Source organism: Chlamydotis macqueenii, chromosome 14 (genome assembly GCF_036417535.1).
Source record: "Chlamydotis macqueenii isolate bChlMac1 chromosome 14, bChlMac1.mat, whole genome shotgun sequence".
Classification (NCBI taxonomy): domain Eukaryota; kingdom Metazoa; phylum Chordata; class Aves; order Otidiformes; family Otididae; genus Chlamydotis; species Chlamydotis macqueenii.
In genome coordinates, this window is record NC_141569.1 from 5,670,050 (window position 1) to 5,695,454 (window position 25,405).

The 25,405-nt window shown below is 37.2% G+C and overlaps 1 protein-coding gene across 2 annotated transcripts in view; it reads right to left on the reverse strand.

Annotated features, from left to right (window-relative positions):
- TENM2 (teneurin transmembrane protein 2) overlaps positions 1-24,982 on the reverse strand; it is a 514,050-nt gene extending 489,068 nt beyond the window's left edge. For both annotated transcript variants that reach the window (XM_086758660.1, XM_086758659.1), the window contains exon 1: positions 24,757-24,982. In XM_086758660.1, coding sequence (XP_086614786.1) covers positions 24,757-24,982 — 226 coding nt within the window. The remainder of the gene's footprint in view (positions 1-24,756) is intronic.
- Positions 24,983-25,405: the final 423 nt, after the last annotated feature.

The window sequence follows — 25,405 nt, forward strand, 5'->3', positions numbered from 1 at the left end:
ATTTCTGACAGTCAAACATTCAACAAAGTTGTAACTCAGAGGAAAGCTGGCAACCAATTAGAAAAATGTGTTTTTGAAGTCAAACTAAAAAAAAAGTAAAGATACATAACTAGGGGGGCTTCTTGGCTGCCACTCTCAAAGTGAAACACATACACACATATATATTCTAGTACCCTCAACACAGGAAACAATTACTTTTGGATAAAAATCACTTACTTGGATGACCTGCACTGCACAGTTGTCTGCACAATGGCCAACAGTAACTGGAGCTCAACAGAACTTTACGGATGCCTTCAGCAAGACCACGTTTCAGTAACGGCAAGCGTGATCTTGCCCACACAGTATGCACTGCATTCTGCATTTAGTCCTTTGAGAGCTTTCAGGATTAAAAGACTATAGTTATTACTACCATCATCACTATTAATGAAAAATACACATGTAAAATGAGCTTTCAAACACAATGTTTTATAGCCCCTATTTGTCTCTGTGGACATACACCATAATGGCTTTAACAGACCTTTAACACTCATTGACTAATTAGTCTTTACACTCAGGACCCAGCACTGAGTTTTATTCAGCAAGGAGCAGAAAATAGCATCTGTGGATTGGGCTTGCAAGGTCCACTGCGTGAATAAATTGACAGGCTACAGGGAGAGCCGGTATGGAACAGCCCCTCTCCTCCTCTCAGTACTCCTGTAACCACCTTCACCAGCCACTGAAGCTTCCCTTCGCAAACTTCTTATATACAATTTATTTTTATTGACTCTTTTCAACCTTACAGAGGCTCAGTCTTCCAAATACATTGACACTGATAGAAAAAATATTACAGGGACCACATATCACTTTAAAATGGAATCGCATTTCTGACACAACCGAAGTACGCACCAGCAAATTCAGCTTTCCTATGGAGAGCACAAATGAACCATACAAATTAACAGACTCCAGCAATTCATCAGAAAAACCTTTAGGCTTCCATTTCAAACTCAAACATGTTCTAAATATGAAAAAGCACAGGGAAAACATCCTGCAAAAAGAAAGCACAAAGAGAAAACATACCATGCAATTTCTTAATAGAATAAATTCAATCTTGACTCTTCTTAAAAGAATTTTAAAAGATATTGTAAAAGAACAATCACACGGGGTAAATTTCCCTCATCTCATTCACATGACACAGTTCCAGTCAATACAGCTGACCCCGAGCCTTGCCTTACTGCAGCCACACAGCCTGCCAACCAGATCGCCTCCTTCGGGTACCAAAAATGAAGTGTTACGTGTTTCCTAGGCAAGCTTCAGCGGTAGGGATTTCACCAAGCTGAAATTATTAAAAGATTCCAATTGCCTCTTCTAGTGTAACAACAAGAAAACCCCTGTAACACCATGGTATCTGTTTTATTCCGTCAAGCTAATTTCAAGAACAGCTTACTGAACTTCTTTTCTAAGTAAAACTGCATTGGGACGCAAGCCTTGTGAACTGCAGCACAACCAGCAGTGATGACAGCAGTACCGCGCTGGTTCTGAGAGACTAAAATGACCGCCCTAGACTGTCGCTTTACCAAGGAAGATCACAAATTAGTTATAGCACATTTCTTAAAACAAAGCATTTATCTTTCTGCATGCCTATACAGACAATATTTGTCATATTAGCTCTTTACCTCTGGAGTTGTTAACCACTTGTTTAGCTGGTCTGCTTTTCAGAGCGCAGAGCTATTGACTCAGGTCCCATACGACTGAAACGTGCACTTACTAATGGCTGGACAGACCCAAGTAACGACACGCTACTCCTCCACCTCAGCCTGCTCTCCTCACTCCCTTTGTTTTCCCTCATTTGTTGAAGCAAATCTTCCGCTTCCCTCCATAAACTCCACAAAATCCTCCCTACCAATGAGCCGTATTCTGCTCTCAAGCCACCTCTAACCGATTTCTCAGACTGAAAAGGGAAAGGGAGGTGAATCAATCAGGAAACATAATCCTCACCTGCCATTGCTTGATCAGTTACAGCTTATGGTTTGATCTCCCCAAACATTCTCCCATTATAAAAAAATGAAGGCTGGTAATGCTCTGTGCATCTGTATATATTAAAAAAACCAACCAAACAAACAAAAACCCAAACCAAACCAAACCAAACCCAAACAAAAACAAACAAATAAACAAAACCAACAACCACCTTCAAAATTTAATAGGAGTGTATAGGGACTCAGCTTTGTGAATAATACTCATACAAAAAAAAAAAAAAATCAAAAGTAATTTCTATTTGATTTGGATCTGACTTATGTATGACAATATGTGCTACATTAAGAGATCCTGACAGGAGCAGCCCAGTTGAAATTGCAAGCACGTGAGGCTGGCAGCTGGCTCTCTGCTCACTCACCTGCCACCCTTTCAAGCGGGGGTGGAACGTTACTAAGCACTGTGTGAACCTTCACTCCTGCTGCATAATTAAAATAAACAGCGGCATAAAAAAAATAAGGAATCCAATCAGATTATTTTTTATTCAGATTAACCATTTAGACTAACTTCCTAACTGGCCACACATCATGCATACATTCTGAAAGCAATGGGTGTGGAAACAGCCGCTCTGTGACCAGCCGTTCCCCATTCATCATCAGGACTGCAACAGCCAAAGCCCTGTTCACCAGAAAACTGTAAGCACAAGGAAAACACAATTCCAGCATAACAGAGTGCGGAGAAAGCAGGTGCACAATTCCAGTTCATCAGAAAACACAAATAATGATCCACAACACACCACTTAGATATAAGATGAAGGCTACGGTTTAAGTCAGGAAAGGAAGGGAGCTCAGTACTAAACCAGAAACTTCTGTACCCTACTACCACAGCCTCATCTTCACCGTGACAGTTTCACGGTCAGGAAAGAACAGGCTCAGGGCTCCTGTAAACTAAAAACTGTATTATAAGCAAGTCAAAACTGATGTTGGACTGGATCTAGATGGTGTAAGATATGCCTTGATTCCTTTTGCTTCATGTACCTGAACTGAAAACAGACAATGACCATTAGACCTAAATTTGTTAATGGCACCTCCAAACTGGAAGAGTAACAAGGTTGTTATTTTTTCAGACTAAAAGAAATGAATGGTAAATTACAATGTAAAGGGCATGACAAAGGACTCTGGTTTACGTTTCTTGGTTTTGCTACATCTGTTCTGAACAGGGGAAAAAAAAAAAAGGATCAAATATCCCATAAAAGAGGTCAGAACACATTATTCATAGAACAATGCCATTAAAGTGCTTATTTATAAAGAACACTTGGAACAGAACTCATTATTATTTGGAAGCCTCTGAACAAAATATTCACCCCTCTCATTCTTCAGTACCAGTTCTGTAGCTGAGCATCATCTGCAGCCACGACTGTGACATGGGAACAGGAACTTGACTTCCTTTGGGACATCTGCACTGTATTGCTACCTTAAAACGCCCGACAGCCAGAGTCGTTATAAAACTGAATTACCTATATAAATGTGTCTGGGTACAAATTTAACTGCTAAAATCCAGAAATGGTAAGAAGAAAATTTGAAGATTAAACTAATAAGTATACTTACACAAACTCTGATTTTAGAAATGCAATAGCTTTACTTTGATGTAATGGCTTCCAAAAAATAAACTAATGAAACTGAAGTAAGGCCATTAAAATTCTGAATAAGATTACACACAAAGTGAATTAATGCAATTTAATTAGTATTTTAAACACCTATTATTATTTTTTTCTCAGTGTCTTCATTTAGATACATTTATAGTTTAATTTTCTTGGAGTCACTGATAATTACAAGCATTGTCTCCAGATAAAATGTTCCAACTTCTATGGACACATTTTTGAATTACTCAGATTACCTATGGATGGGATTGGGTTTTTTTTAACCATGAACTTTTAAAATTACCTGGAATTTAAAATACTTCTCACACGCATTTTTTTTTGAAGTTCCATGAATTCTGAGGACTTTATCCTGCACTTTATCTAAGGGTAACTCATACTTTCTTGCTTTCTCAATATAAATGGGTGGATAAAAAAACTCCTGTTCTCCATGGACAGCACACATACAAGCTATGCATGTATCCTTAGCACTGCCCATACTTAAGCTACATCACACTTGGTAAATACACTGAAGTATTGCACAGAGAAGAGACCCATACCGTTACCCTCTGTGTTCCAGACAGGAAAGTAGAGCCCTTAAATGAGTGCTTGCATGAAGACTTGGAAGGATTATTGGCCAACGTACAACACCACCAACTCTACATGTTAATTTTAGGCTTTAAATCAAGGTTGGCTAGACAATTCTCTAAAAGGAATATTTATTTTTGACAGTGAGATGCATCCTGAATTTCAGAAAAAAATATCTTGTTTCGAGTTTTTAATTAATGCAAAGCAAGATGTACACTGATTAGAAGGCTGGAACAATCTGAATGAGTCAGGCAGGAAGTCTTAGCGACTTGATTTTTAACCAAACACATGGGACTGCAAGTTATACTGGCACAAGCAATACAAGTTGTTACCAGCACCAGTTCTGCAAGGCATCAAGTGACTGCAACAGCATACTTGAAACACTCTTTTCCTTCTGCACTTCAGCCACAAAAGCTCTGATCTGCTGGAATAAGAAAAATCCCTCAGATTTAGACGAAGAGGGTGGCTAAAATATTAGTGCTACACCTTCCAAATGTGAAAGGGGCGATATCCGTGCCATGGTAAACATTGTCTTTTTTCCTTCCCTTGTGATGCAAGGGCATCCAGGCTCAGTTTAGAGGCTGCGTTTTGCCTGCTGCCCTTTCCCAGTAGAAAGCTGATTTATCAGTAGATCTCCTGACACCATAGGACACTAGTAAGAAAAAGAATACGACTGTAAAGGAGACTGTGGTAAATGCTAACTTAGACTACCACTCAGAGGATCAACAGAAAAACCCTGTCTCTGGAAAAGATCCTGCATAACACATACTGGGTGCAGCCAGCAAGGCAAGTTAAAATATGCTCATTCAAGTTGTATTTACAATTTTTGAGCGGTCACCAGAGTGAGAAAATGAACTTCGATTCACAAAGGAAGACACGGTTATCACTGACTTCTGAGATCTTATTCCTTCTTGTAAGTCAGAGCCAGACAACTCCTAAAAATTTTACAAAATTTGCTGATTTTTTTCTTCCTTTTTTCCTTTATTTCTCTTTTCTTCAATTTTACCATTTATCTCTAAGGTGTGAGAGTTCTCACTCAGCCTCCACTGCTGTGTCTCCTGAAGCCTACCTTTCTCAATTCTTTGACTATCTTTTTGTTCTCCCCAATTCAGCAGTGTAAGACTTCTTTATTAAATAAATTATATTAATAAAGCTGTCAAACTGCTTGAATGAGAGTAATTCCTACATTAATAAAACTCAGTAAAAGCATGTCTTTGACTTCACCTTCATATTTTTAAATTCTATTTTGTAACAACAAATAAAGCACTCTAAGCTTTATTTCTCTAAATGATTATTACACTTCTGTGATGGATAAAGGCAATATGTATTTTCCAGAAACACCAGAAAATTAGATGAAGGCAAGACACATGGAATTAACTGAAGTGAATTTCTCCCTTGTGATGGATGGCTTGAAGTTTCACTAATCAGAAAACTTTGCTTAGAATAAAAATAATTTTTGATTAGTTAAGAATACAGGCTACACAGATAATAAATAAAGAAGGAAAAAAACCAGTGAAAATATTAGCTAATATAAATAAAAATGGATTACTAATCTAAGTGCAAAGATTTTTTTTTTCCTATTTCTGCTCACAATGTTATTCATGCCCCTAAGCAACTCGCTTAATCTTTTCTCTCATGCACTTTGTCTGTAAAATCGGAATGAACCAAAATAATTTATCCCAATGGTATGATATGTGAGTTAGAGTAAGACAAAAAATAACAAATTCTGAACATCTCAGCATTATTTAAATAGGATTTGGTACATCAGTATGACATATATGATCTCAGCTTTTGTTCTGTTTGGGGGAAAAAAAACCCCAAACCTATGAATTACTTAAAATGTATACATTTTTCACTCTTAAGCATTCAACTGAGTCTTTTGTTTTCTTCCATTCTATATCATTTTCAGCTACATAAAACATGAAGTACATGCATTTCAAGTTGTCTTCCATAGACTTTAAATCTTGGGTAATTCTTCTCATTTACCACCTTCCACCACCAATTAACATGCACATTAGCATTTAGAGACCCGCTAAAAAGATGAAAAAAGAATTGCACCTTGAAGTGCCCTGGATTATCTACTGGTTAATAAAACCAGTCCTGAATAATTTTGTAGTTCACAACAATCAGTTTGCTTTTCTTCCTTTCAAATGGAAGAAGGCTGAAAGTGAAATTTACATTCTAAGTAAATAAATGCTCACTGTTGGAAAGCACCATCGAATCTGTTTTCTGAAGCTAAGAACAGTGTCTACATAAAATAAATAATAAACACAATTCTATAAATCAAGCTATGCATTTTGATGCTTCTAAATACAGTACTTTGGGGAACTGTAGTTGAAAAATTACTCTTAGCACATTAGAATCCCAATTCAGAGAAAAACGTCCTTTGCATCTTACAGAGCTGTATAAAAGTTCCATTATTAATACATGTCAGATGTTTGTACACTACCTAGGAGAATAATACATTCTTCTGGAACGAGTAAAACCCAGCTTAGCATATGACTGTCCTGCTGACACAAAATTCCATTTCACGTTGGCAGGGACAGCTGCTTTCTTCACAGCCCTGACGCAGGAGAGCTGTGAAGCGAACAGAGCATTCAAACACATGGAAAACAGTGGAGGCCTAACAGTCACAAAATCATGGTAAGCAACCATTAATAATGTCATAATGAAAACTGTAAACATTCAAGTGGCTGCTTTTTACAGGGAACTCGGATATATCATGGCTATTAATTCTTAAAGGTTTAAAAAAAAAAAAAAAGAAAAAGAAAAAAAAAGCAGCATTCTAGCTACAGGCCCCACAGCAGCATTCTAGCTACAGGCCCCACAGCAGCATTCTAGCTACAGGCCCCACAGCAGCATTCTAGCTACAGGCCCCACAGCAGCAGGGTACCTCAAGCTCTGAAGCAGCCTCACTGAGTTCAGCCACAGACATGAGAAATATGGATTGTGGGGCGGGGGGGGAAATCTAGGTAGGGAAAGATGAGATTACAAAAGCAATTCAAAATGCACAGAAGTCTACGCAAACACTGTCTGTGGAGTACAGCACAGCCTGAGCTTGAGAAGAGAAGCTGATAATGCACCACACACTAACTCTGCCTCCAACAAAGTCAAGTATCTCAGTTTTTTTTTTTGTTTCAGTACTAAATTAATTTAGAGCTCCACTTAGTTTCCCTAAAAAAAACCTTTAAACATAGTCTTTAGAAATTGCTTTTTTTTTGGGGAAAAAAAAAAAATATATATATATATTTGTCCACCAACCAGTACCATCTTCCACTCCCAACAGTGCTCTCAAAATTAATTTCTATGTTGCTTATCAGTATATGTGAATTCATACTGTATATTAAAATGTACTTGGGAATTCAAACAACAAATAAAAAACCCTACACTCCATAAGCAGTGTCAGGGGATTACAAACATCTTTATCCTGCTAAAGAACAACCTTCTCCCAGATCATAGTCCTTTTAAAAGCAACCGAAACTTCGAGGCTGATAAAACATAGTGACAAGATACTCATGTAAAAATATATACAGCATTTCCATTGGTCATTGTTTTGTGATGTTTTGCTCTATTTATGCTGTTTTTTCTTTTCTAGTTTCCAATGTACTTTTTGAGACAAATGGCTTTTCAAAGTCGTACTATGATTTGTCCTGGAAAACAGACAAAAAAAAAATTAATCTGCAATAATATAAACATCACAGTCTTTTCACCTGTCAGCAGGATGTCTGGAAACTTCATCTGGCTATGAAAACAAAAAACTTGTCTTCAAATTGGTGTTCCCCCAATGGGCAACTTTAGATCAGCTCGTACGTTCACAGCATTTTGATGTACTGGCATCTGAGCATGCCACTTCCCAGCCTAGCACTCCTGGCTATAGCTGTCCTCCAAAATGGACATACAATGACCTGGACAGTGGAATTGTACCTACTTCAGAAGATTTTGACATTTTAATTCCTCAGTTTTCTACAATATTAATGCGTTGTTGGTTGACAAAAACTGGAAAAAAACACATAATGCTAGTAAAACATTTGATTCTGTTCAACAGTTGAGCATTCTTCCTAAATTCTTATTTAATGATCTAATCAATCCACAGTTAATAAGGAACACTTTTTCTAAATGCTACGTAGTTAGGCAGGACTACTTTCCAAGATGCCAGCAACCACTCAGCTGTCTCACAGCCCATGCCAGCGTACATCACCATTCACACCTGCAAAACTGGTCTCAGCAAGCTACTGCCCGGGCTGGGGATTCCGGGCAAGTTGTTGCTTGTGCCTCATCCCTCCTCTCCCAGATAACGCCGTCTCTGGCTCCAGTCTACTTACAGGCAAAGCTTGCTATGTTAAAACCTGTGTGACAATTGTATATTTAACATCACGTTATTCTGAAATCTTGCACATTAGGTATCCCATATAGATACAGACTTGACTATCACTGCATTTCAGAGTGAGTCCCAGTTACACCATTGATTTTTCCTTCAGTCAGTCTGTGGTTTTGAAACAGTAAAACACAACTATATGGCATTCATATATATATATATATATATGAATTTAAGGGGCTTTTTCCCTCAAGAGCTGAGATAGTATTTATATTTGTAGCCTAAATACTTTTTAAAGGACACCATTGAACTCCGGAATTACTGAGAAGGCTTGGTACACGAAAAACTTCTGTTTTAGGAAAGTCATTTTGCACTATTTTTTTCCAAATTAACACAAAAAGCCAAATGACAATTTAAGAGAGCTGGCAGCAAGATCATTTGAAAAAGCTTATTAGCGCTTGTTAAATTAGGAACTCACAAGCTGAAAAAGGAAGGCAGGAATGCTAAATGCAGTTCAGTCACATCACCTCCAAGTAAATAAAGTCAGTCACATACATTTCAGCCACCCTGAAGCATCAGTTGTGCCATATGCACTAAGCAACAAGAGCAGAGAAAGAAGGATGAACATCCATTATATTTGCCACCACCACTCATAATGTCTTCTGGGTTTGGTCCATGGAAACTTCTGGGAACAAAGCATCCCCTTCTGTCCTTCTCCTGTTATCGTCAGATATTGCATCTAAGGTTGTAAAGTACACGATCTGTTTTCCTGGCTTCCACTTCCCAAAAGGGAAACACACTGCAGGTTACAGAAGAGGAGGAGCCAACAGGAGCATGAAGGTAAGTGGTGTTACAGCACCATTTGCCTCTGCTGCTGGAAGTACGTATGCCACTGACGAGCTTTAGGGTACTGCCTCCACCTACAGCCACGCTACTGCCTTCCCACAGAGTACTTCAGTGTTGTCCACAGCAGCTCTCCTGTGTAGGTAAGAAGCAAAACCCCGCCTTTTATCATCACCACCAGCTGATGCTCCCAGGCAACACAGAGCAATGCCACCTGACACCATCTTACACATGCTTTCCCTTTTACCTCCTTTCACATTATCTTGCAAAGCTGCATTTCCAGTTCTCTCCATGGTTGGGACAGCCATTTGATTGGTAAGACTTTGCACATAAGAGCTAGTTCCAAGAATTCTGCTAATGCTTTCTCTTCTTGCTGCTTCTGTCCAGAGTCACTACCCTAAAGCCCATACTGATACCTCTCTTTCTTTATCCGTCTTTGAGCATTGCTCCCGACTAGCTTAGCCTTATTCATCTTCCTTTAAATCTCTTCTTTATCAGTCCTCATATCTCAAAATTTACCTTGCCTTTCCAACACTGAAGATACTGCCAATTCATTTAACTTCACCACAATTTTTTTTTTCCCCCTGGGATTTTTCAAGCCTTTATTTATCAGTATCATTCTGCACAGGCTGGAAGTCCTTAAAAAAGGACAACGAACATGAGAAAATCATGTAATTAGTTGGTGAATGCAGACAAAAAAGGAAACAGACAAATGCATTCAAAATATTTTGCCAAGAATCTAAAGATATTTGCAAAGAATTCCTTGAGAGAAAAAAGAACTAGAAAATTTGACAGACACACTCTACCACCTGCATATCCAAAAATATCTACAGAGTTCAGCAGAAATATAAAACTTCAAGCAAAACAGCCTCCTTGACAGTAAGACAAGAAGCCACTTTCCACAAGTGCCCTCTCTCCCCTCATCTGCATTTCAGATTATGCTGTATGTTAATTTACAACCTGGAGCATCAGACATTTAAGATAGTCCGTACAAGGATGTTTTTAAGTGGATCACTTAAAGGAAGTTAAACGATAAGGATACACAGTTTGCCCTCCTACGCACCAGGGTCTACTTATTACTTAATCTGCTCAAACTGCTAGCAGGATTCCTTTGGTGTTTTTGGAGGGGGAGGTTTGTAGCTGCCAGAGATCATATGCAGAATTAAACCACAATACTCTCCCGGAGCTGCTGACAATGGAGAAATGCCTTTTAATAAAAAGGCTGTAGGAAGGTAAAGGATGTGCAGAGATTCAGCTCAACTTCACCCCCTGTCTAGAAAGCCAATGTGATAAAGGCCTTTTTACATTTGTCATCTCTATAGAGAATTTCTCTTACACGAGCAAACAATAAATGAAGTGCTTATTTTAAACACCTCATTAGATATGAATGAGATCAATGTAAACTGAAAACTCTGGCATTTTTTCAGGCATATTGTATAAGCATAGCTCGAAGTAAATTATAATGCTGGACTTAATGTAGGCTTTAAGCACATTAGGTATGATATTTTTCTTTTAAAAAAGCATATTTGATATTCACTGATGCTACCAGTACCTATAAATCTGTTTCCTTGCTAAGCAGTCATATGATCTCTGGAAACATAGATTTTAATTCCTATTCTGAAAAAAAGTACTGTTAACATGTCCAGGGGCTTAATTTATTCAATTATTTTGTGGAAATTTACTGTGCATTTCGGTAACAGTATTTTTTTTTTTTTATATGCTACCATATCTTCTCTCTTGCATAACGTTATTTAAGTCACATGAAGAGGATCTAAGGTAGATCTCTATCAACACGAACCATTTATTAAATATTTCCACATTCCCGGTGCGAACCCAACTACAGAAGTCTTTCCCATGCCTCACAATAAACACTAACTACTGTAATTTTTCTGTTATCTAGAAAATGAAAAGAGGGATAAAGAGTTTCAGCCTCATTCCACCCAACTACAGCTTAAACAACAAGGATACAAAAATAGCGATGCTAGGATTATTAAAACAGAATAGCATTCAAACCCTCTACAAGTTAGGAAAAGTCATAATTTTCAGAAAAATAAATTTAAATCTAAATTAAATTCATGTTCTCCCAATCCACTACTCCTCAGCTGAACAGCTGAGCAAATCGATACTTTAGATTCAATAACTGAATCAGTACTATTAAACAATATTTGTGTATTTCACAACACAATATTACAACTGTGAAAATTGTCTCTTAGTTTTTGGTTTATTTAATCTGTCAAGTCATTCTATTTATTCCAAGTTGTTCCTATGCATAAATAACCCCATCTTGTTCTACAGGTAACCATGACATTTTGGAATGCCAAATATATAACTATCACATCTGTATGGTAAGAAGATAGGTTGCCACGCTCGTGAATTTTTTTTTGTGTATACATTTTCTCAAGCCGGATACTAAGATCATCAGCAACAAAAGAGATACTGGAGAAAAACTGGATAAATCGTATCCCATTTTGGTTTTGTAAGCTGTAGGAATAAGGAGAAAACATGCACATCAACACAAAATTTACTCTAAAGCAATACTTCAGAGGAATTTCATTAACAAGGACTGTCCTGCCTAGCCTAGTGATGGCCACAGCAAAACCGCCACACAGAAAACCTCCTGTGTGGGACACATATACTGCGATAAAGGCACAACAATGCTACGCTGTCAAAAAAAATGAAGGAAGAAGATGAATTTAAGAGAATGAATTTAAGATGGAGGAGCCTGTCATGCAATAACAGCTTATAGAGAGTTAGAAAGCCAACACCTAAACATAAAAGGCAAAGCTGACACATTTGATAACCACAAAGCCTGCTTATTCCAAGTATACTTTCAATTACAGTCATCCTCGATGGCACAAAATGAAAAACCAAGTTCAGGGAAGCGCAGTATTACAGTGCTTGTCTCTGTGTCTACGCTGTCAACCTCCCCAAGCATGTAAGGGAGTCTCCCCAGCCTCTGGCCTGGGCAAACACTTGGGAAGGGAGTTTCCCAGCTTCCAACTGTGACATGCACACCCCATCCCTGCACTGAAACTCCGGGCAACACAAGAACACGGAAACCATGTCACAGCAGCTTCTTGTGGCTGAAAGCTGAATGTCATCATGCCAGTCAGATGTTTTCTTTAAGGGTGAGTTCTAAACATCAAGCCAAGCCTTACCTGTGCAATACTGTCTCTCAAGGGCAGAGAGCTGTGAGCAGTGGACTTTTTCCAAAAGACCTAAATATATTAAGCCAGCACCTCATCTATGTTACACGAGAATAGCCAAGGCACAATATCAAAGCTCAATTACCATTTGTTAATAGTAAAAACAAGCACAAAGGTTCATTTTACTTAAGAAATGGTAGAGAAATGGGCAAACACAGATGAGAGATTGGCGCACTGAGTCAACAAGAGAGAATCACGTAACTGAAGTACTGAAGATATCTAAACCCACAACCTGTTGTGGACACAGTGATTTCAGAGAGCAAATAATATTTCATTTTTCTGTGCTGTGTTCTGCTTGTATCGTTCACATTCAGTCCTAAACACAAGTATAGGATTTCAGTCCTCTCTCACTACTAGATAAAAGACACTTCCAACTCCTGCAAATTTCACATTCTTTCTTCTAATTAGACTGCTTCTACATCTGTAGGCAGTCTTACAAACCATTTTAACCTTATTTTAATTTTTCATTATGAAAATTATAGCTGTTCATTAATTTTGGAAGACATAGCATTACAGCTGTGATACATCCTTCCTCCTATTATTAACAAGCTACTTTAGAAATTCAGTGCTTGAAGCAGATATTGGTAATAATGTTTTACCAGTTTTATTCCTGTGTTTGTACGAATTTAGTAAAAAAGGTAATAGTTGCTTATCCATAAAATTATAACAACTGTAGTGATTTTAAAATAGTACAAAAAATACATCTAATATTATCTAATACTACCCTCTCCCTCCTCCAATTCTTTGGCAGGATTGCTAAAGCATGAATGATGTCCAGATTACTGCTTTCTGCGTAGTAAACTTTTAGCATATTGTGAATAATTTTCATCAAAGTTTTCATCAGTATTTTCCCACCGTGATTAAACACCATTGTAGCTTTGCCTCAATACTGCTGAAATTCTATTTTAGGGATAGAAAACCTCCAAGAGACAACTGGATATCATTATGACATTGAATGGAATATTATTTGTAAGAAGTTTTTTTGGTCTTGTAACTACATAATTTGAAATGTTAATATATTTATAATCCATAATACGTCAGCTTAAACAGCCATCTTTAAAACAGAGTATTCTACTGGAAGTTATTTTAAAAAGCCAGAATATTTTGCTAGACCAGTTAACACAAAATGGCCCATTTGCCTGAAGGAAGGAAATTTATGCAACTTGTTCTACATGATGGTCTCTATTTTTTTAAATAACCGGACTTAATATTGCCTCTGGCTTAAGTAGCAGAATCTAAAATAGTGATATTTTTTACTCTGTAAAAACAGATCAAATGCTACTCTACCTTTTTCACATGAAATACTGGAAAAAAAATCCTACTGATGTTGGATATTTGTTTAAGTTTTCTTAACATTAGACATTAATTTACATTTTACAAAAGCTGGTGGAAGTGTCAAACAAAAAAACCTCAGCTGTAGATCTCCATGAAACTTTCCCTGATGTCTAGGTCGCAACTGAACACATTCCAAAGACACAGTAAAAGAAGAAACTTGGTGACAGAAGCTCTCAAGATTCAGAACTCAAGAGTGGATAAATGAGCTGATGAGGAAAGCTGGAATAGGACAGTGACATGCACGCAGCTCAGAGATGTTTACAATGCGAGGAGGGGCAAGGCACCTGGGCTGATAACCTGAATAAAGGAGGCAATGCAAGAAATAAACAGGATGGATAAGATCTTCCAAGTAAAATTTTTATTAAGCTGAAACAGCATCTTGCATGGTAACCAACAGAAGACCAAAGTTTGACTTTCAAAATTACCGCAGACAAACTCCACTGAAGAGATATTTCTGTTCTTTGCTTGTTATCTCCTTCAAGCAAGTATCTTACTTCATGAGATTTTCACCTTTGTGACGGTAATGACTGTGAAAACATTTGATTGTTGTAAGGAAAACAGCTTACTAGCATCATCTAACGCAACAGCACTTAAACAGAGCTCGGAGAACAGAATCGTAAGACAACCAGCACTGCTTTTAGTATTATGCCAAGAACATTTTCAAGTGTCAAATTCAGTGTATAACACCCAGTTTTTGACCAAAGTTTAGAAAATACCTGTGTTCCTAGCTACTGTGTTTTTCCTAATATTTCTTTAGGGAGGTAACTCCTCTCTCCATTTTCTGGACGTGCTCCTATTCAGCTAAAATAAAATCTCTTACTTTACTTTTCACCGCATTAAGAAGAACTGGAGAATTGGTTTCCTGAGTTTTCCTGAATAAGCTTTCTGCATCCATTTCAACAAGGTTCTATCACACACACATACAAGCATCTAAGATGCATTCTGTATCATATGTAAGAAACAGCATTCCTAAGAGAGGCTTTTCTCCAAACACTCTCAAAAGCTACCTTTTGATTCTGAATTGAACAGGATGTAGGGATTGCCACCAGCAGAGGAGGAGGAATTACAAACAGCTATAACACAAATATTCTAAGGAAATGTAAGCAAGTAATTACAAATAAAACTGCTTACATTCATGCAACTTGTTTGGCAACAGCAGTATACCATAAGGAAAGCTGCTACAATTCATAACAGCATCTTGTAATAAAACAGCTTTATGCATCCCTCTCAAACTGTTTAGTGCTCAAATCTCATCAGATGGCTGAGTAAGCATTACACTCCGGGACAGTAAATCTCTGTTTCCAATATGGTCTACATTCACAGACATGTACTTTGGTATTCACTGTAAGACACTTCCAGCTAAGCACTCATATAAAAAAAAAATTGCAATATATGAAAATATCTGCATGCTATTTCATCTAGTCAGCTATCTAGACTCTGGGGGGGGGGGGGGGGGGGGGGGAAGGGAACCTCGAAGGACCAGCAGCTCAAAAGGAACTGCCTGCTACGAGAAAAAGCTAATTTGAAGCTTAGATTTACAAACATGAAAGTCGTATGAATGGGCTGCTACCTTTACACATGTCACTGCCTCTTCAACGTGTCTTTATCCATGTCACTGAGGTACATATGGCATTGCTATGGTGCATTTGCTTCCTTTAGAGAAAAATTAAAAGTTCAGAAAGAGCTTAGAAATGAGTAATACATCTGAATTCATGACAGAAGACGATACTACACAGGCAGATGCTTGAAGAGCTCTACCGGCACAGAGAGGGCTCATAGAAAAGACAACTGGCTTAACTGCAGCATCTAACCGAATCTGTACAGAAAAAACACTGAGTATTATTGGTGTGCCAATAAAACAGAAAGTGCATCACCTGACCTAATGGCTAGCAAGTGAAACCAGTTTCCAAAGTCCGAAGAGAAGCTGGCATCTGCTTTTAATGTGGAGGATGGCTTCCAACAGATGCTGCCCGCCAGTGGAAATGATGGATTTCCTGCCTTATGGATGTTTTCAAGACCCCAGAATGTGCTTCATTCCAGGACAGATTACTGGGATCAATGTAGAAATAATCTGATGAAAATTAATGAGCAACTGGAGAGCAGGCCAAACAAGATAACTGGTAGAACTTCTGACCTTAAACTCTGAATCCAGAGACAAAGAATATAAAACAAAAAGAACAAATCCAAAATGCTGGGCCTTGCTTACCCAGTTATACTTGCTTCTTGTTTTCTTTTCTACTCATTTTGATGCCCATATATAGGCTGTAAGTCTATACAGGTCCTACATAGGTCATCAGCACTTCCACCCGAGTGCAAAACATGCGTGGTTCTCTGAGGAAGAAAATAATGTTTGGGTGGTTGTTTTGTTTGTTTGTTTGAAAGTTTCCTTATGTTTTTCGTACTAAGTAAACTGTGTTTATTTGGGCTCAATCACAATATTTGAATAGCTTCTAAAAATCACATAATCCATTTGAGGCATAGGGAGAGCAAATAGGGAGAAGAAAACAAATACAAACATAGTAAGCATCATCACAGCCCAACCAGCTGCCCACTGAGTCTAGAATTTAGTCCCCAACAACAGTAAGATATTCCAAAAGAACATAAAAAAAAATAAGGTGTAGAAGACAATTACAGAATAAACACAGTAAACACCTAAAATCTGTTCCCAACGCATTGGGCTGAAAACTGTCTGGTGCACTGGAGCAGTGCATACACTCTGATGCTTAACCCATCCTCCACAGACTCCAAAAACACACAAATGTCTAATCCTTTCCTTATTTTTCTGAACACGTGGACCATAGAAACATCTGGTATCAGAGAGTTCAACAACATATAATCCAAAATAAATGTCTTCTGTCAGTGTAAAATTGAAGGATATTTGTTTTATTTAAATATTTCTTTCTTCCTGTGTTATGAGAAAGGAGGAGGAGAAGCAAATGGTCTAATTTCTCTTAGTCAGAAAAATATCTTTACAGGGGTTCCAAGGCCCACAGTAGAAACAAAACAGTACTCACTAATGCAAATTCTGGACTACCTGACTTCTAAAGACTAATTTTCTGGTACGTGCCTAGGATGCAGAGACAAAGATGCCCAATTCAAACCCAGATCAAGTGTAAAAGCTTTTTAAATCTGAGATTTTCATGGCAATAGGTGTACTAGAAAAGCACCTGACTATCTTCCTTGCATCAGTTTGAGAACACTCAGAAGCAATCAGCCTCTGTTCCAAACTCTTCTTGCTGGAAAACACACCCTACAAAATATCTATGTTCAACTGCAGGTCGTTCTGAAAACACGAACCCAGAGAAGGGGCAATATTTGCCGAATTCGGTTAGCCATTCTTGTTAGTAGGATCAATCAAGTAATAAGTATTTTCATTTAATTTATCTTATTTTAAAAACAAACATATTATTCCATCTCCTCGGAGTACCTTATTTCCTTTTATGATGGATTTTAATATAAGAAAGAGCACCCACATGGATGTGCCTAAATATTACAAACCTCTTAGAGGAGTGTGTGCCTGTGTGTGTAATGAGAAAATGGAGAAGGATTTATAGGATCAAAAATTATTATTTCATGTACGCAAAGTCTTAAACTTCTATTACACAACCAAGTAAAGGGATGAGGAGAAAAAAACTACACAGACAACAGGTTTTCTTCAACATTCCGTTAGGCCCTCGCACTATAAGGCAAGCAAACACTACTCTATTTTGAAGCACAAGATCTTTTTGCTTTATCCAAATTTGTAACTATAAAATATAGGAAATATAATTTTGATTAATTTTGAGGTGCTTTTGAAACAGTATTGCATAAAAATGGTTACTAAGTCTATTCTAGACTAGACTTACGGTTTTTAAGAAAATTCTTTTATTCACAGTGTGTGTTAACTACACGAGTTGATGTCTAGTTTATAAAAGTTATCTTTTTGTATCTAGTTCACATACTGTCCCTATAACTTTGTAAATGTTTTAAAAACCAGAACCTAGTTTAACTTAATCATCAACTAATGATGAGTTCAGTACAGAAGCAATAAAAAACGCAAAAGCTTTTTTTGAAAGCTAAATAACTGTTAAGAAAAAAAGAAGCATAGATCTACACATACCTAAGTATTTGCTTCAGAAACTACTGCATTCTGATTCTCTCATTTAAACTGCAAACAAATGCTGATTTTTAATAACGATCACTTGAGAGAAACTGGCAGGAATAAAAAAAAATTCCCTGAGAGAAACTGTGCATGCACACAGAATTCGCATATTATGTCCAGTTGTTTGTTGTTTATTCTACAAATACATATTAATATTAGAATAGTACCGTGTTTTTCAGCACTAGTCATATTATTACTGGAGTCCACTCTCAGCATCATCGCTTCTCTATATCAAGTTTCAGAAGACAGTATTTTATTAAACTCCAACATCAGCTTTATGATGTTCACCTAGAACAAGATTCCCGGTAATACTTTAATTGAGCACATTGTGCATTTAGATTGCTAGTTGATTACATTCTCTCCATAACAACGACATTTGAAATACTTCAACATGCTGTACTGCAACGGCCACCTCCAAATCGCTGGGCCGAACACTTCTCCCGTCAGTCAGCATCTGCTCTCTCAGAGAAGGGCTCTGAAAGGCCAAGATGCTCATCTAGAAGCTGGCTCAAACACACAAACAGGTAACAGAGCAAGAGTTACACCTCCACCCAACAAGCCCAGTTCGACAGTTTGACTTCTCAGTGGTTAGTTCCAGCAAGTCCTGCAACCAACCATGCCCAGCAAATTAAGTCACAGTGCATGAAGATATGAAATGGTGAATCGCCAGCAAAGAATGCAACAGGAACGAAAGGGAAGTGGGAAGTAAGCGTTTATCAGAACAACTGATTTAAACTACCATTTATGAATCAGGGAGCTTGCTGCTCAGAAGTAAAAATATACCAACCAACCAGCCAACCACAAAAGAGCAAGAGGAAGTGATTTATCCATAGGGACGTAGAAGCATCCCAAAGTCTGAGACTCTATTCCACGAGGTTCCCCTGAAAAGCCACTTCTAAAGTTATTTCCTTCTGATTTTACGTTACGTGACTCAGACCTAACACACACAAAGTTTTAGTATAATTCCTATTTAGCAGCAGATCTTACTGTTACAGCTCAAAAGGCCACTTGACTGAACCTAGAGTAAAAATGAGAGGAGGCGTGTTAGATTTTGGGTTAGCCTTCCTTATATTTTTCTTTCCTAAAAGCATTGTGGGGGAAGGGTGCTATGAAGGTTTGTACTTTTATTTATTTGCTAGTCTAGTAATGCTGCTACATAGCTCCTTTATTAACAGTATCAACATCGATGAAAGCACAGATGAAAAATGCTTTCATGTTTTTAAATCACCTAACAGTAAGAACCATATAATATTTTATGACTTGGGGAGGGAGTTTTTATTCAACATCTTTGCTTTTTTAAATGAGGTATATAAATTAAAATGAAAATTTTTATTTCTCACTCATGCCATGCTTTCTAGAGAAGAGAAACTGAATGCAGTTGTCTCACCTTAATAAATATTTCACACTGGGATCGCGTATCTCTTAGGTAACCATTAAAACCAAAGTAAATCTTGATTCAACAGCAGTGCAAGTTCCACATGCGTACCGGTTATAATAGGAAATTTGCCTTGAGGCTTTTTTCCCAATCAAGCCACCCTACATCTGATTCCACATTAAGTGATTCCTCCCTAAGCCTCTGCCACCTGCCTCAGATTTTGTTTAGTTAAGTTTGCAATACACTGAAAAGCAACATGTTGCAGAATGCCACTCAAAACCTAACACAACACAGGCAAACGAAGAATGTGCTCCCACTCTAATCAGAATACAAGCAAAAGTTTTATTTTGTGTCTTTAATCCAAATATATATGTAGGACATTTAATTTTCAAAAGGTCACAGGTTCTGAAAACAAATATTAAAACTACAATTAGTAAAACTCAGTTGGATTTGGAAGGGATAGACTAACTCGAGCCTCAAAGTTGAGTATGACTCATGTTTGAGGACAAGATGACCAAAATCTCATCCTGGTGTTACAGAGAATCCCAGCAGCGAGACAAAGCCTAGTCAGCCTGAGCACTCCTAACAGCAGCTAGCCCCTCTACACAGCAGAACACTAGTCACTGACTATCTGAGCAACAGTAACTTTAAATCTGAACAAGCTTAATCACTCTCATTAAAAGTTCTTACTGTAGTGTGGTTCTTCGAACATGTCCCAATAAATTATTTGGTGACAGGTTTATGATGTGAAGAAGAACAAGAAGAGAAAATAATATTTGTTTTTCCCAGCAGAGTTGCCCTAGAGTAGGCTGCAAAAAATAAAATGTAGATTCATCAAACTGGTTTGGGTTTTGCTTTGCGTTTGGGGCGGGGATGTTGATATTTTTCTTTTTTTCTTCAAGAAACATATTCAATATACACGTAGAAAAGACACAGCATGAAACACCCAAGAGATGATGAGCAGTATGGCACAGTAACACAACTTCATGTGAAAGAAAACAGAGTGTATTACACTTCCCAAGTGCCCCTTCTCTGAGGACTGTACTGTGATAATTTAATTTTCTATTTGATGTTAATAAAAATAGTGTACAATATTAAGGTACATTATAAGGGATTTATAATAATCATTCTTACTACTTTTTTCTAACTCCTGTTAACATACCTGTTAAACAGCATTAAAAAAAAGTATGTTTTCAAGTATAAAAGACTAAAAAGTTGAATTTGGGTTGACATACAGAAAGGTATTGGCTGCTGTTCTTTCCTGAAATTACCTTGCCATACAAAAAGAAACGCTGTGACATATATAAAGCAATTCATCTGTGTTAAAAAAACCCCACAAAATATTTCAGAAGACTGTTGGGTCCGGTTTAATATGGATTATGTTTTTTAGACTTATTTTTAACAACTTCAATAATATACTCTAGTTGTTCTAACATTTCACAGCAGAGATTTACTGCTAAACTAGATCTGACCTGAGAATGAGAAAGCAGTCAATTCCGTAGAACAATTGGCTAATAAATTTTGCATCAGCTGAAGCCTGGCGTTTGGCTCAGGCAGAAATAAAAAATCCATGAGCTGTGAATGCCAAGTGAGGAACTCTGGAATAGTAAGGTTTGCAATTACCCCTTTGAAATAAAATATAAAACTCTTTAACAACTCAGTAGTTGTTGTGTGTTTTTTTAAGCAGTATTTGGTTACAAAGCATACTTGAAGAAAAGTTGCCTTTCAAAGCAACCTCTTTAAAAGAAAGGTTTTTGAAAATCCTCATTTTTTGCCTTTATGGACCTTCACCATGTTGTGTCAGCAGATGAAGCCAGAAAGAAGGTACTTTTTTTAAAAAAAAAAAAACAAAAAAAAACCGAAAAAAACCCCCAAACAAAAAAAAAACAACCAAAACCAACCAACCAACTAGGATAAAGTTCAGTAATTCGTTCTCTTTGGTGGAAAAATACATGGCATATAGAGAAATGAACGTATTACCAGCAGATTGTAAAATATCCCAAATATTCACAGATGTCAGAACTATCGTCGAGCTTTTGACACATCCTAGCAGAAAGTAGAAAAGTTTTGATTAATCTTAAAACACAATATTCAAAAGAACTCATCAAATTTAAACAAAACTCATAATGTTTGAACGCTCTCTCAGATCCACTGAAGGACTGCATTTTATACATCGATTGACTAATGAATATCCAGTGTAGGTACTGAGTTACAAATACGTTTCTATCTATATCAGGGAAAATCTAAGACGCTTTAGTAGCTCAAGCATGCATTGTACCTCTCATTTTAGCCAAGAATATGAACATCTGTTTCGAAGATAATCAGAAATAAGCTTGAAACAAAAATACTAAATCTATTCTGAGTTACTTTGTACAAATACTTTACTGATACATTAAAAATAAACTTTAAAAGGGGAATTCCATTACTTAGAAAAACTACAGGCAAATGCCTTAGGAAAATCCCAGCAGAAGTAATGCCAGACTAAGGTGTGACAGGTAGTACACAGCCATGTCATCCTTCACGCCTTTATACCAAAACCTCCAAATACCACCCCAGAAAGTATCATCTGTGACACAGAGGAGCTTTCTTCGGTGGGTGCATCTGTCAGTGATGAGCACAAAAAGCTTACTTCCAAACGTGCAACTGATGATGAAGTTTTAAAGTTGTGTTCTCAGAGCTAAACTGCCACCAACATTCAATTTTCCAATCAAATGCTTTATTCACACTAGCCTAGAGAGGTATCTATCCTTCAAAGATCTACTGTTTCAGACTTCTGAGCTCTGAATATAGTTTTTGTCATTAGCATCTCACTGCCAAGCCATCATAAACAAAAACTGAAGTAGTACAACTTGGTCTCACGCTTAACAGATTTTCAAAACTGAGTAACATACAATGAGGGAGCAGCTGACAACAACTGCTTTGAGTAGCTCCAGTGCCATGGTTAAACCAGATATTTTTCAGTAAGTCAAATGCATATAGCTTTGCTAACAGGAGAGACAAAATATTGAGGAAAATACCTACAACTGCTTTAAAAAATATGTCAAGCTTTTTGATAACATAAGAATAAAACATTCTCTAAAGACTATTTATTTTAAGCACGTTTTATTTCCTACAGAATTTAATCCCATCAAAACACCCACTCAAACTCAGAATAAATTTACATGTATAAATTCGTAGATGTCTGCAGCTGGAAATGGCACGTAATAAACAGTATTTCCTACTAAATGAACCACACTTTAATCTATAAAATATTAATGTATAAAGTGAGAACATGTACCAAGTCTTAATCTAGATTTACTTGCCACATTATCTCAAATTTCATGTCAGCAGAGGAACTTCATAATCAGGAAGATATTGAGCTCTCAAATACAAAGAATCATCTTACACTTATTTTCTAAAGAAATTTTATTTCTAAAATTCACAAAAGCAGGAAAATAAGGAGTTACTGCCTATATTATTTAACAAAAAAAAAAAACTTACTTTGGTTCTGTCAAATAGATTTTATTCATCTAGACACTGCAATACAGACTAGCATGAGAAGGAAGTAATAATAATAATAAAAAACCCTGTTTGGAACATTTCAATTTAGTTACCAACAATTTGCACTCCCCTTCATAAAGAGGGCAGATAGGAACACATTAAGTGCAGGAGGAGGATGAACAGTTGTCAAATCAGTAATCAAGAGAAAGAGAACACCCTCATGAAATACCAAATAATGACCTGGAAACTAAAATGAGGTACTTGAGCTGAAGCATCAATCATCCAGATAGGGAAAAGTAATATTTAGATGAGTCCTGTACACAAAGGCTGAACAAACCATAGTGAAAACGGCTCCAGTAGCTCATGCGATCTAGTTGCAGTTTGATGCATTATCTGTAGGTAAATACCTATACGCAAAGAAAGAACCTAAAAGAACAGAGATTACCTCAGAAAATAGAACTGGGTGTTTGATAGACCAAGCACAGTGCAAACACTTCCAAATGTCTGCACACAAATGCAAGAGAAACAAGGGATTAGATAAGGTTTTAATTAATGATGCTAATTAACAGATATTTTGATTGAAAGGTGAAGACAGACACTGAGTGCTAGCAGAATGCTTTGAGTAAGTTGCATGACATGAAATCAAGTATTAAAAATGACCTTTCATTGAATGATCTCCACAAAGAAGTGCGATAACTTAGAATTTCCTGAGTCACAATATTAGAAACATGTAGCAGAGAACTACCATATGCTGTTAATAAGCACACATATAAAACAGTACAGTTTGAGCAACTAAAGATGTACTAGATAATGCACATTCCATTGAGAGCGGCACAAAGGACTATATATTTATGCCTCAAAACTGCCTGTATCTTCCTTGATATAAACCACACCTGATTCTTCAACTGAAACTAAGCCAAGTAATTTATTTTAAAAACTATATCTAATTATTGACTGAGTAATCATTTAATCAGGCTATTTGGTCAAGCTGATAACTAAACACTGCTCTCAGAAGCCAAGTTCACTAACTGCTTCAACATACCGATTTTTGATTTATTGACACAAGTAAATACCTGAACGAGAGTAAAAGTGTGTGTGTGTGTGTGTACAGTGCTAAGTCATAATCACAGGTTTTTTTCAACTAAAAATATTTAGACCGTTAATTCATTAATTCACTGGTCGTAACAGTATTTAAAGTGAAGAACATCTTATAAAATAAAAGATTACTTCACCTTGCTTAAAGGTCTAGGTTCTCAATGCTGCGATAAAGCGTTATAGTCAGTTATAAAAGCAGTTAGATGGGTCTCCTCCTTCCAGTTTTTATGCGGTGAGGGGTAAGCAGTGACAAAATAAGGAAACAGTATCCCCATTCCCACATTTCAATTACACAGCAGTTAAGAACAGGAAAGGAATTCTGAGGCACCTGATTAATAATGAATACATGTTGGCCTTATGATGGAGTTTTACCATAACGATGTTGTAGTTACCTTTCCAGTACAGATACTCCACTAAAGGCAGACAAGTTTAGGTGAAAATGTCATTACTATTTCTAAAATGAGCCTAGGAAATGGAATGCAAGGTTAGTATACTGGGTAACCATGAGATCCATGAGAAATATAACATCTAGGTAAGGCTCACTAGCACTTGTGTTTATCAGGTTTTGAACAGTGGAACCTGGTTTGCGTCATTAGCAAACAGTGAATTCCAACATTATCAGACATCTAAAAAGAGAAAGAAGTTCCTAATTTAACACAAACCAGTTGAAAGAATGGTAAAACGGCATTAATTCCCCTCCAGTTCTTTCATTCAAGTCCTTATGAGATGGGTATACTTTAACAATCCTCTACTGAGGATTACTATAAAAGAAACTAGTTCTGACTTGAAACAAACCTTGTCTTGGAAACTCATCCGACTCCCTGTGAACCAGGTCAGAAACTCGATTGCCATAGTGCATCCTGGTGTCATGATCATATGCCTTCAGTGTCTCGCTTGAGCTGTAGGACTTCTGAGTTGGTACTCTGCAGTCCTCACTGTCCAGTGAAGAACTTGTATAGCGACATTCCTTTCCACACCGGCCCCTCGTCAGAGAGCGATGTCTTCTGTCTTTTATATCCATTATTCTGAGTCAGGTAGGACGTTCTCAGAAAAGCCACTCTTATATATGGGGTCAGTCACTGTCACCTATAAACGGGAAAAGATAACAAGAGTGAGCAATGCTGCTACTACACTGTTTTATTCTCCTTTCCCTGACTTATCCTTGAGGAACAATGCGACACAGATCGGGAACAAAGAGCAGACCCACATGATGCATCCTTAGAAATTGAAATAATTGACCTGAATGGGAGGGGGGGGGGAAGAAATCAAATGCTGTAATTGCATTCTATCTAAATTATTATCTCACTGAAGAGTTTAAAAAAATGATAAAACAAAACCAGCTGTATTTTGATTTTTGAACGAGCACTGATAACAAGACGGAACTGAGAGAATAGTATTTGTTCCTGTTATGCAATAGTACAAAGAACAGCAGACTCACACCAGC